Source organism: Moschus berezovskii, chromosome 6 (genome assembly GCF_049115385.1).
Source record: "Moschus berezovskii isolate FMDL1 chromosome 6, NW_MosBer_1.0, whole genome shotgun sequence".
Lineage (NCBI taxonomy): Eukaryota > Metazoa > Chordata > Mammalia > Artiodactyla > Moschidae > Moschus > Moschus berezovskii.
This window is the reverse complement of record NC_142465.1, coordinates 35,223,954-35,237,858: the sequence shown is the minus strand read 5'-3', so window position 1 is coordinate 35,237,858 and position 13,905 is coordinate 35,223,954. Positions and strand designations below refer to the sequence as shown.

At 40.8% G+C, this 13,905-nt stretch overlaps 1 protein-coding gene across 3 annotated transcripts in view; it reads left to right on the top strand.

Annotated features, from left to right (window-relative positions):
• The window catches only part of SPMIP11 (sperm microtubule inner protein 11), a 59,108-nt gene that overhangs the window by 25,803 nt on the left and 19,400 nt on the right, over window positions 1–13,905 (top strand). For all 3 annotated transcript variants that reach the window (XM_088836945.1, XM_088836946.1, XM_088836944.1), the window contains one exon: window positions 3,283–3,436. In XM_088836945.1, the coding sequence (XP_088693071.1) occupies window positions 3,283–3,436 (154 nt within the window). The remainder of the gene's footprint in view (window positions 1–3,282; window positions 3,437–13,905) is intronic.

The window sequence follows — 13,905 nt, the reverse complement described above, 5'->3', positions numbered from 1 at the left end:
TCTTTTAATTTCATGGCTGCAATCAGCATCTGCAGTGATTTTGGAGCCCAAAAAAATAAAGTCTGACACTGTTTCCACTGTTTTTCCATCTATTTCCCATGCAGTGATGGGACCAGATGCCATGATCTTTGTTTTCTGAATGTTGAGCTTCAAGCCAACCTTTTCACTCTCCTCTTTCACTTTCATCAAGAGGCCTTTGAGTTCCTCTTCACTTTCTGCCATAAAGGTGGTGTCATCTGCATATATGAGGTTATTGATATTTCTCCCAGCAATCTTGATTCCAGCTTGTGCTTCTTCCAGCCCAGCGTTCCTCATGATGTACTCTGCATATAAGTTAAATAAGCAAGGTGACAATATACAGCCTTTACGTACTCCTTTTCCTATTTGGAACCAGTCTGTTGTTCCATGTACAGTTCTGACTGTTGCTTCCTGACCTGCATACAGGTTTCTCAAGAGGCAGTTCAGGTGGTCTGGTATTCCTATCTCTTTCAGAATTTTCCACAGTTTATTGTGATCCACACAGTCAAAGGCTTTGGCATAGTCAATGAAGCAGAAACAGATGCTCTTCTGGAACTCTCTTGCTTTCTCCATGATCCAGCGGATGTTGGCAATTTGATCTCTGGTGCCTCTGCCTTTTCTAAAACCTGCTTGAACATCTGGGAGTTCACGGTTCACATATTGCTGAAGCCTGGCTTGGAGAATTTTGAGCATGACTTTATTAGCGTGTGAGATGAGTGCAATTGTGCGGTAGTTTGAACATTCTTTGGCATTGCCTTTCTTTGGGATTGGAATGAAGACTGACCTTTTCCAGTCCTGTGGCCACTGCTGAGTTTTCCAAATTTGCTGGCATATTGAGTGCAGCACTTTCACAGCATCATCTTTCAGGATTTGAAATAGCTCAACTGGAATTCCATCACCTCCACTAGCTTTGTTCGTAGTGATGCTTTCTAAGGCCCACTTGACTTCACATTCCAAGATGTCTGGCTCTAGGTCAGTGATCACGTTATTGTGACTATCTTGGTCGTGAAGATCTTTTTTGTACAGTTCTTCTGTGTATTCTTGCCACCTCTTCTTAATATCTTCTGCTTCTGTTAGGTCCATACCATTTCTGTCCTTTATCGAGCCCATCTTTGAATGAAATGTTCCCTTGGAATCTCTCATTTTCTTGAAGAGATCTCTTGTTTTTCCTATTCTGTTGTTTTCCTCTATTTCTTTGCATTGATCACTGAGGAAGGCTTTCTTATCTCTCCTTGCTATTCTTTGGAACTCTGCATTCAAATGCTTATATCTTTCCTTTTCTCCTTTGCTTTTCGCTTCTCTTCTTTTCACAGCTATTTGTAAGGCCTCCTCAGACAGCCATTTTGCTCTTTTGCATTTCTTTTCCATGGGGATGGTCTTGGTCCCTGTCTCCTGTACAGTGTCACGAACCTCCATCCAGAGTTCATCAGGCACTCTATCTATCAGATCTAGTCCCTTAAATCTATTCCTCACTTCCACTGTATAATCATAAGGGATTTGATTGAGGTCCTATCTGAATGGTCTAGTGGTTTTCCCTACTTTCTTCAATTTAAGTCTGAATTTGGCAATAAGGAGTTCATGATCTGAGCCACAGTCAGCTTCTGGTCTTGTTTTTGCTAACTGTATACAGCTTCTCCATCTTTGCCTGCAAAGAATATAATCAATCTGATTTCGGTGTTGACCATCTGGTGATGTCCATGTGTAGAGTCTTCTCTTGTGTTGTTGGAAGAGGGTGTTTGCTATGACCAGTGCGTTCTCTTGACAAAACTCTATTAGCCTTTGCCCTGCTTCATTTCGTGCTCCAAGGCCAAATTTGCCTGTTACTCCAGGTGTTTCTTGACTTCCTACTTTTGCATTCCAGTCCCCTAGAATGAAAAGGACATCTTTTTTGGGTGTTAGTTCTAAAAGGTCTTGTAGGTCTTCATAGAACCGTTCAACTTCGGCTTCTTCAGTGTTACTGGTTGGGGCATAGGCCTGGATTACTGTAATATTGAATGGTTTGCCTTGGAAACGAACAGAAATCATTCTATCGTTTTTAAGATTGCATCCAAGTACTGCATTTTAGACTCTTTTGTTGACCCTGATGGCTACTCCATTTCTTCTAAGGGATTCCTGCCCACAGTAGTAGATATAATGGTCATCTGAGTTAAATTCACCCATTCCAGTCCATTTTAATTCACTGATTCCTAGAATGTCGATGTTCACTCTTGCCATCTCCTGTTTGACCACTTCCAATTTGCCTTGATTCATGGACCTAACATTCCAGGTTCCTATACAGTATTGCTCTTTACAGCACCGGACCTTGCTTCTATCATCGGTCACATCCACAACTGGGTATTGGTTTTGCTTTTGCTCCATCCTTTTATTCCTTCCAGAGTTACTTCTCCACTGATCTCCAGTAGCATACTGGGCACCTACCGACCTGGGGAATTCCTCATTTAGTATCCTGTCATTTTGCCCTTTGATACAGAGGGCAGACAGAATGAAAACCACAGTCACAGAAAACTAACCAATCTGATCACATGGACCACAGCCTTGTCTAACTCAGTGAAACTATGAGCCATGACATGTACGGCCACCCAAGACGGAAGGGTCATGGTGGAGAGTTCTGACAAAACGTGGTCCACTGTAGAAGGGAATGGCAAACCACTTCAGTATTCTTGCCTTGCAAACCAATAAACGTATGAAAAGGCAAAAAGATAGGTCACTGAAAGATGAACTCCCCAGGTTGGTAGGTGCCCAATATGCTACTGGAGATCAGTGGAGAAATACTCCAGAAAGAAGAGACAGAGCCAAAGAAAAAACAACACCCAGTTGTGGATGTGACTGGTGATGGATGTAAATTCCGATGCTGTAAAGAGCAGTATTGCATAGGAACCTAGAATCTTAGATCCATGAATCAAGGCAAATTGGAAGGGGTCAAACAGGAGATGGCAAGAGTGAACGTTGACATTTTAGGAATCAGTGAGCTAAAATGGACTGAAATGGGTGAATTTAACTCAGATGACCGTTTATCAACTACGGTGGGCAAGTATCCCTTAGAAGAAATGGAGTAGCCATCATAGTCAACAAAAGAGTCAGAAACTTGGATGCAGTCTCAAAAACAACAGAATGATCTCTGTTGGTTTCCAAGGCAAACCATTCAATATCACAGTAATCCAAGTCTATTCCCTGACCAGTAATGCTGAAGAAGCCGAAGTTGAATGGTTCTATGAAGACCTACGAGACCTTCTAGAACTAACACCCAAAAATGTCCCTTTTCAGGACATTACCATGGTTACCAAACAGACTCCACTGCTCCAGCTTGAACATTCTAGAAGACGGCAGGGACGACTTGAGATGGCCTTCTTCAACTTACATCTGTTAGGATATCAAAATTCCTTTCGGAACAAGAAAAGGGACAAAACTGAAGAAACAAGTAAGGGGAACATAGAATAGAGGGTTAGAAGGGCCACTTCTTAAGTCATTTCTTTTCCTACCTTGGGTTAGAGTTTTATTCCCTAAGATTAACCACTACCCTAGTTAAAATTATGGAGTAGAGAAAGTATCCATTCCCTCTCCTGTCATTTAATATCCTTATTGAGACACCCAGTCTGTTCAACTGAATAAATTCATTTGCTAAATTTAATCAACACTTATTAAGCACCAACTGTGTGTCAGACTTTATGTTGGTGACTGGGGTTACAAGGATAGATAGGATTAGACCTCTCTCTCCCATAAAGTGGCTGACTAGCCAATGAAGATAAGTATGCAAACAAAAAAAAATGCAATATGGTGTATGATTCAGTTAAATATGGAATGCTGTAGAATCATTAAGGAGGAAATACCTAATGCTACTAGATTGAAATGAGAATACAGGGATCCTTTGGAGAAGAACTCCCATAGGAAGTGCTTCTAGAACTCAGTATTAAAGGATGATTGGAATTAACCAAGTAGACAAGAAGGGAATACAGCACAGACAAAGGAACAGAGAATTGAGAGTCTTATTAAATGAGCTCCAAGTCCTTGAGTACAGACAAGTGGTAGACAGGAGCTAAGAAGCAGGTGTTGAAAACTAGGCAGGGGCCAGATAATTGAGGATTATGTTATCCATGCTAACCTTTCAACTTTATAGGAACTATTGAAGGAATTTTAGTAGGCAGTGAGTAAATTATCAGACCCATATTATACCTGCAATACCTAGCAGTACCTCATATCTAATAGAGGTCTAATAAATGTATTTGTAGAGTGAATGAATAGTGATACTGAATGACTAATTCTAAAGGGAGGATTTACAGGAGATGTGACAAGATTAAGATAGTAAAAGATGAATCACTTGAAAATAGAAATAAATGAGAAAGGGTATTCCAGGCAGAATGAAGAACACATGTGAAGGAAATTAAGTGTGGGCAGGAACTGATGCAAACGTTGTATTGGGGTAAAGGGAGGGGATAACTGGGGAAGGATAAAGCACAAAGTTAAGGCTGAGAAGGACTGATCTTGTGTAGGACTCCATCAGGCACTCTCTGTTCTCTAATCCTATCAAAGAAGCTCTGTTTCATGTATTTAGCATTCAGATAAGATTTGTACAAAGGGTCCCACTAATAGACCCTAGGAATCCCTTAATAGCCCTACACCCTATTTGCCCCCACCCAGCTGGATCGCAGCATTGTGCCCTGGTGAGGATATTTTTGTCTCCAAATTAGTTCATCACCCTCTCTCAGTTCATCACCCTCTCTCAGAGAAACACACTTGGCCTAACTCACTAATTTCCCATGTTCCGTTCTGGTTTATATATTGCCCTCCTGTAATGATAGTTGCGGAGAAGGCAATGGCAAGCCACTCCAGTACTATTGCCTAGAAAATCCCATGGATGGAGGAGCCTGGTAGGCTGCAGTCCGTGGGGTCGCTAAGGGTCAGACACGACTGAGCGACTTCACTTTCACTTTTCACTTTCCACTTTCACACATTGGAGAAGGAAATGGCAACCCACTCCAGTGTTCTTGCCTGGAGAATCCCAGGGACGGGGGAGCCTGGTGGGCTTCCGTCTATGGGGTCACACAGAGTCGGACACGACTGAAGTGACTTAGCAGCAGCAGCAGCAGCAGCAATGATAGTTGAGAATTTAGCTTCCCCTCTCCCATCCTAGTTCTTCCAGTATAGTTATGTCACAGTTCTAGGTTTATGGTAAGAAAAATTCTAAGAATGACCCTCAGTGAATCTTGGCCTTATATCATCCCCTCCCCTTTGAATGTGGGTGGAACCTCTGAATATGATGGAAAACATTCTGGTGATTGTTACTTTACATAGAAAAAAAGGAGATTATGTGAGTGGGCCTAATCTAATCACACAAGCCCTTTAAAATCTGAGTGTTTTTTCCCAGTTAACAGAGAAAGAGGAATTTGAGATTGGAAGCATGTGGGGCTCTGAAGATGGAGTGGGGCTGCATGCCAAGGAATGTGGGTGGCAGTTAGGAGCGGAAAGTGTCCCAGCTGACAGTCAGCAAGGCATCAGTCCTATAACAACTAAAACCTGAATTCTGTCAATAACCTGAATGAAACTGAAAATGGACTCTTCCTAGAGACTCCAGATAAGACCCAAGCCCAGCCAAGACTTAGATTTCAGCCTTGTGAGACTAAGTAGAGACTGCCAGACTTCTGACTTATAGAAATGTCAGATAGTGAGTGAATGATGTTGTTAAGTATTTATTTTGGCTGTGTCCGATCTCAGTTGCGGCAGATAGGCTCTCCCATCTTAGTTGCAGCATGTGGGATCTTTAGTTGCTGCTCACGGGAATCCTCTTCTAGTTGCAGCATGTGGGATCCAGTTCCCTGACCAGGGATTGAACCCTGGCCAGCTGCATTGGGAGGGGGAAGTTTTAGCCACTTGGACCACCAGGGTGTTGTTTTAAGCCACTAAATTTGTGGTCATTTGAGATGTAGTGGTAGAAACCCTAATACAAGCTTGTATCTATAGTCTTGTAGTCTTCAAATATGTAAAAATTGTTTACTTCTAAGGCAATTAATTTGACTATAATAACTTTTTTGTTCAATTTTTTGTTTATTCCTAGTTAAGAACTGCCACCATTGTTTTTTCCTCCCATTTGCTTGGTTCTCTGCTATTACTTCAACAACTCTATCCAATGCCCAGTGATATTTTTTCTAATCATTCAAAACACAAGTAATCTACCAATTTCTTTTTTCCCAAACTTCTCTCTCCTACTCCTACATTCTGCCTTCTTTTCCTGGCACATAGCTCTTTCCTAAAACTTGCTTTTGCCTCTCTGCAAGATTTTATTCCCTGTTTCCTGGATCCCATGTTTTCTTTCTTGGTTTTACTCTCTCCTTTTCCTGGACTATATCCTTGACTAGCTTTCTAAGAATGTATCGGAGGTATATTTTTGAGTGAAGAATGGTTTTAGACTACCATCACACTTGATTGTCAGCTTTTCCAGATATGGAATTCTAGGTTGAAAATCATTTTCTGAAAACTTTGAAGGTATACTTTATTGTCCTCTAACTTCTGGCTGTATTCTTGTCTGTAGGATGTATTTGTTTCCAGAAGCTTTTTGTTCCCTAAGTGTTCGAAATTTCATAATGTTGGAACTTGCTATAGGTCCTTTTTCATTCACTGTGATAGACTTTCCATGAGCTTTTTTCAACCTGGACATTCGTACCCTTCATTTCTGATAAATTTTCCTCTATTACTTCTTTATTAATTTATTATCTATTTTCTCTCTTCTCTGTTTTTGGAACTTCCATTTATCAGCTGTAAAACCTGAGGTGATCCTCTGATTTTATTCATATTTCTCTATATTTTTTTTGGGTTTTAAAAAATTTACTCTTTAGGAGCCTCCTCAATTTTATCTTCCAACCTTCTGGGTTAATTATCTTTTGCTGTGTAAGAAATTACCCTAAAACATAGAGGCTTAAACCAACAAAACATGTATTACCTTATAGTCTCTGTGAATCAGGAATCCAAAAGGAGTTTAGGTAGGTGGTTCTAGCTCAGGGTATCTCATGTGTTTTCAGACAGGGTGTCAACAGGGGCTCCAGTCATCTCATGGCTGGAGGCCTCAGTTCTTATCAACAACCAGGCATCTCTGGCTCTTGACAAGACACCTCAGCTTCTCACCACATGGGCCTCCCCATAAGCTGCTTGAGTGTTCTAAGCTGGCAGCTAACTTTCCTCAAAGCTGGTGATCAGAGAAAGAGAGGAAGGAGGAAGAAAGCCGAATGTCTTCTTATGATCTCGTCTCAGAAGTGACTGTCACTTCCACCTTATTCTTTTTGTTAGAAGAGAGTCACTAAATTCAGTCCACACATAAAGAAAGAAGCTGTGGACATGGGCAAATCACCATATCTTTGTATCAGAATATTTTAGTGACAATATTCTTAATTTCCAAGGACTGTTTTTGGTCCTCTGGTTTTCCTTTTCCACATCTTTTTTCTTCAGGGATATTTATACTTTATTTGAAATTCTCTTCTGTTCTCTGCATTAGCTCTGTTTCTCCTGTGCCTCTCTTTCCTATGAGTTTATTCTGGTTTCTGTTTTCCTCATTGATAACTATTGTCAAATAACTGGTTATCCTTGGCTCTTTATTGTAAGAGTGAGGAACTAAAAAGCTGTCTAGAAGCCTGGAGGGCAGGGTTGGTTATCCATTTTGGGGTTCCCTAGTAGGAAAAGGAGTACGTCAAGGCTGTATATTGCCACCTTGCTTATTTAACTTATATGCAGAGTACATAATGAGGAACGCTGGGCTGGAAGAAGCACAAGCTGGAATCAAGATTGCTGGGAGAAATATCAATAACCTCAGATATGCAGATGACACCACCCTTATGGCAGAAAGTGAAGAGGAACTCAAAAGCCTCTTGATGAAAATGAAAGAGGAGAGTGAAAAGGTTGGCTTGAAGCTCAGTATTCAGAAAACAAAGATCATGGCATCTGGTCCCATCACTTCATGGGAAATAGATGGAAAAACAGTGGAAACAGTGTCAGACTTTATTTTTTTGGGCTCCAAAATCACTGCAGATGCTGATTGCAGCCATAAAATTAAAAGACGCTTACTCCTTGGAAGGAAAGTTATGACCAGCTTAGATAGTATATTAAAAAGCAGAGACATTACTTTGCCAACCAAGGTCCGTCTAGTCAAGGCTGTGGTTTTTCCCGTGGTCACATATGGATGTGAGAGTTGGACTGTGAAGAAAGCTGATCGCCGAAGAATTGATGCTTTTGAATTGTGGTGCTGGAGAAGACTCTTGAGAGTCCCTTGGACTGCAAGGAGATCCAGCCAGTCCATTCTAAGGGAGATCAATCCTGGGTGTTCATTGGCAGGACTGATGCTAAAGCTGAAACTGCAATACTTTGGCCACCTCATACGACGAGTTGACTCACTGGAAAAGACTCTGATGCTGGGAAGGATTGGGGACGGGAGAAGAAGGGGATGACAGAGAATGAGATGGCTGGATGGATCACCGACTCTATGAACATGAGTTTGAGTGAACTCTGGGAGTTGGTGATGGACAGGGAGGCCTGGCGTGCTGTGATTCATGGATTCGCAAAGAGTTGGACACGACTGAGCGACTGAACTGAACTGAACTGAGAAGCTTTCCACTGGCTTTCTACATGTTCTCCAGGGAAGAGCACCATACTTGCCTCTCTGGGGATTGTTATGTGTTTGTTGCTAGCATACTGGGACCAAGACTGAGAGTCTCACTTTTGAGGATCTTGGTTTTCACTTAATCATGGTATTTTTAGTCCTGCACCATATGCCATCCCTCTCAGTAAATCTTGTCCAGGAGTGCAGTGCCTCCAAGATTCAGTTCCTCCAAAGACATCTTTCTCTTTTTTCCCCATTTTTATTGAGATATAATTGACGTATAACATTGTGTAAGTTTGGGCTTCCCTAGTGGCGCAGCAGTAAAGAATCCACCTGCCAAGCAGGAGACGTGAGTTCAATCCCTGGGTCAGGAAGATCCCCTGGACAAAGAAATGGCAACCCACTCCAGTATTCTTGCCTGGGAAATCCCATGGACAGAGGAGTCTAGTGGGCAACAGTCCATGGGGTCGCAAAGAGTCAGACACAACTTAGCTACTAAACAACAACAAGCAAATTGTGTAAGTTTAAGGTGTACAATATGTTGATTTGATACATCTAAAATATATTGCAAAATGTTAACCACTGTAGCATTAGCTTTAATACCTCCATGACATCACATAATTGCCATTTCTTTCTTGTGGTAATAACATTTAGAATCGACTCTCTCACTACCTTTCAATTATATATAATACCATTTAATTACCTATAATCACCATGCTGTATGTTAGATCCCCATAACTTATTCATCTTATAAATGGAAGTTTATACCCTTCGGCTAACATCTCATCCCCTCACCTCCAGCTCCTGGTGACCACCATTCTACTTTCTGAGTTCTACTTTTATAGATTCCACATATAAGTGAGATCATACAGTATTTGTCTTCTTCTGTCTGACTCACTTACTTATCTTACCTAGCATCATGCCCTGGAGGTTCGTTCGTGTGGTTGCAAATAACAGGATTTCCTTTTTTCCCATGACTGAATAATATTTCATTATATATGTATTTATACTGCATCTTCTTTATCCATTCATTCATTGGCAGACACTTAATCTTCTATAAATGGCTATTGTGAATAATGCTGCAGTGAACATGAAAATGAAGATTTCTCTTCAAGATCCTGTTTTTATTGCCTTTGGATATACAGCCAGAAATGGGGTTTCTGGACAGAGAAATCTTTTATCTCCTTGCTAGGGCATGGTGAATTTGATCAGCCTGGTTGTGCCATGTGCTCTGTAGACAGAGTTTCAGTGAATACCTCCCTGTTCGCAAACCTATTTTTTATTATACCTTCTGTGGTACCTGCTATATACTAAAGTTTGAGTTTCTCAAACAGATTAGGTCAATTCTAGATATACCCTCCATTGCAGAAACTTAAGTTAAAACTTTTCCTATTCTGATAAAGTGGGGCTTCCCAGGTAGCGTTAATGGTTAAGAACCCGCTTGCCAATGCAGGAGATGTGGGTTCTATCCCTGGGCTGGGAAGATCCCCTGGAGGAGGGCATGAGACCCACTCCAGTATTCTTGCCTGGAGAATCTCAGGGACAGAGGAGCCTGGTGGACTGCAGTCCATAGGGTTTCAAAGAGTCAGACAGGACTGAAGTGACTTAGCACACATGCTTGCACATTCTGTAGGTTAGTTGCTACCCCTTAATCCACTTTCCATTTTTCAAAAGATGTTTCCAGTGAAATATATCATCTTGCTACTGTATCCTTACTCTCTCTCTCTGCCCCTGAAGGTTAATGCATTTTTATCATTGTTGTTTGTTGTTCGTTTTGGGGGGCAGCAACTGGATCTTCATTTTGTGCACAGGCTTTCTCTAGTTGCAGCAAGCAGGGGCTACTCTCTGGTTGCAGTGTGGGCTTCTCACTGCAGTGGCTTCTCTTGCAGAACATAGGCTCTAGGCATACTGGTGTCAGCAGTCATGGAGCATGGGCTCAGTTGCCCCGGGGCATGTGAAATCTCCCCAGACCAGGGATGGAACCCATGTCCCCTGCGTTGGCAGGCAGATTCTCAACCACAGGACCACCAAGGAAGTCCTTGTTGTTGCTATTTTGATGTCATGAAATTTAGAAGGGAAAGAAAATAAACTTTATGGTTAATCATTTTTAAAACTGATTTTTGTGATGTATTTCCAAAATTATAGAAAATTTGTAAGACTGGTACAAAGAAGTTCCCTATACCCTTTACCCAAATTAGTCAATTGTTAATATTTGGCCATATTTGCTTGTTCTCTCTCCCCTCATATATATATATATAATTTATATATTAGCATATCTATATATAAACATCTATTTTTTCTCAGCTAGTTGAGAATCAGTAGTTCATATTATGTCCTTTACTCTCAAATATTTCAATTTGTATTTCTTAAAAATAGGGGCTGCCCTGGTGGCTCAGTGGTAAAGAATCCACCTGCCAATGCAGGGAACATGGGTTCGATCCCTGATCTGGGAAGATGCCACAGAGCAACTAAGGCAGTGTGCCCTGGAGCCTGGGAGCCGCAGCTGCTAAAGCTACTAAAGCTCACATACCCTAGATCCCATGTTCTGCAACAAGAGCTGCTGCTGCTAAGTCACGTCAGTCATGTCCAACTCTGTGCGACCCCATAGATGGCAGCCCACCAGGCTCCCGTCCCTGGGATTCCCCAGGCAAGAACAGTGGAGTGGGTTGCCATTTCCTTCTCCAGTGCATGAAAGTGAAAAGTGAAAGTGAAGTCGCTCAGTTGTATCTGACTCTTCGTGATCCCATGGACTGTAGCCCACCAGGTTCCTCCGTCCATGGGATTTTCCAGGCAAGAGCACTGGAGTGGGTTGCCATTGCCTTCTCCGCTGCAACAAGAGAAGCCACCACAAAGAGAAACCTGCCCACTGCAACTGGAGAGCAGCCCCTGCTCGCTGCAACTAGAGAAAAGCCCGAGCAGCATCAAAGACTCAGCACAGCCAGAAACAAAAAAATAAAAGTTTTTTTTTTAAAGAATAAGAACATTTTTTAAGATAACCCACAGTATAAGTAATCAAGCTCAGCAATTTTAATACTGATACAATTCTATTATCTAATTACCTACAGTGTATATTCCAATTTTTCCAGTTGCCCCATTAATGTCCTTTAGAACAAAATTTTCCCTTTTAAGATCCAATTAAAGATCAGGCATTGCATTTAGTTGACATGCCTCTTTAGTTTCCTTTTATCTGGAAAAATTTCTCTGCTCCTTTGTTTCATGACTCTGACAATTTTAAGAGTACAGGCAAGATATTTTGTATAGTTTTTCTTAATTTGGGTTTATCTGACATTTATTAAGATTAAGGGCTTCCCTTATGGCTCACATGGTAAAGAATCTGCCTCAGTCCCTGGGTTGGGAAGATCTCCTGGAGAAGGCAATGGTAACCCACTCCAGTATTCTTGCCTGGAAAATGCCATGGACATAGGAGCCTGGTGGGCTACAGTCCATGGGGTTGCCAAGAGTTGGACATGACTGAGCAACTAACACTTCCTTTCTCAAGATTAGATCAGGTTTAAATGTTTTTGGCAGGAATAAGCAATATTCCATCTTCAATACGTCACATCAGGAGGCCTTGTGATGTCATTTCATCCCATTATTGGTGATGTTAACTTTGACCATTTGATTAAGGTGGTGTTTTCCAGTCTTCTTCACTGCCAAGGTGATAGCAACAGAGTAAAGGGATAAAATAGGTGAATAAGTAGTTAATCCCGCTGGGGGATTGTACGAAACAGTATGGGAGACCCTGTAATTTAATGATTACTTAAAAAAGCAGGTTTGCTTAACCACGAAACCAAGCTGACTAGCTTAGCAACAGAACCACACAGCAGCAGAAGACATGACCGAAAACAATAAAACAATGGTGGCATGAGACTCACATCCTGCCCATTGAGCTCAGTAAGTTAATGATCCCTAGGACATGCTCTCTGCACACATAAAAAACAATAATTTGTGCACCTAGCTTGACCATGTAGGGACAAGAAAACTCCCTTGCCCAACCTGGAGGAGGAGCTGATGACGGAAGCGTGACGTCTATTCAAGAAAGACAAAGAAGTCCTTCTCCCTATCCCCACTTTCCCTGTGATTATAAAACTAGCCCAGTAAGTTCTCAGAGCATGGCATCCCCTTGCCCACCTGTTTGTAAGCCTCCAAGTGTCCTTTTCTAATCAGCTACTTCTTATCTATTACTTTATCTCTTGTTGAATTCTTTTCTGCACTGAGACATAAAAAACTACAGTATCAGAGCTCTTCAGAGCCCCTGAGACAAACCCAAACAGTTTCAAAGTTACTATTTTTATTTTGTAATGAGTAGTGATTTCCAGGAAGATATTTTGAAAAAATGTAAATACCCTATTTTACATAAAACTTTTTCTTACTAGTTTTAGCATCTACTGATGATTCAGTTATTGCTATGATAGTTCCAAAAAAGGAACTCACATCCATTTTAACTCCAAGTGTAAAGTTTAGTCATGAGTTTTTCCAAAGTATTCAATTTCATTTTTATATAAAATCACTGCTCTTTTTTTAGTATCCCAGAAGTTTATTTAATTCTTGCTTGATACATTTTATAGAGAAAAGTTGGGACTGTTTGCTTTGGGTGCCCCTCGCAAATCTCATGGAGGTACTCACTGATCCTTTTTTAAAAATACATATTCCATTAGTTTAAATAATATATCATTAAATTGCAATTACAAAGTAAAACTGGAATAAATTTTGTGGGGAGAAAAATTACAGCTGACCCTTGGTATGCATACAGTTCAACTGGTGGGAGCATAAGTATGCAGGTAAGCTAGAGAGTAGTTCTTGGCTGTGACTGGAGTGTTTCAGACATCTTTTAATACATTTTTCAGAGGAAATGGAGAACATTAATCTAGCAAACCTATTCAATGGAGCTTCTTTAGAGCTCCTAATATTTATAATATTGAGCTATTCACATTTAATATTCTCAAATACATCAAAGAACTAGGCCATTGTAAAGAATTATTGATAAAAACTTAGATAAGCTTGTCCTTGACCAAGCTAGAGATTCCTGAATATTTGCCAAATTCTATATGTGAGTTAGGATACAGGGGGGAATAAATGTGAGGTCCCTTTCCAGACATATTTTAGAAGCTTAGAATTCCTTGTGGTGAAATATCACCCAAATGAGACTAATGTAATATTTTACGTCAACTATATTTCAGTTAAAAAAAAGAAATATTACCCAAAGATAATGATATCTGATAGAAATTGACAAGATACTCTAAAATTCATATGGAAATGTAGGGTATCCAGAATAACCAAAGCAATCTTGAAGAATTAGAATGATGGAG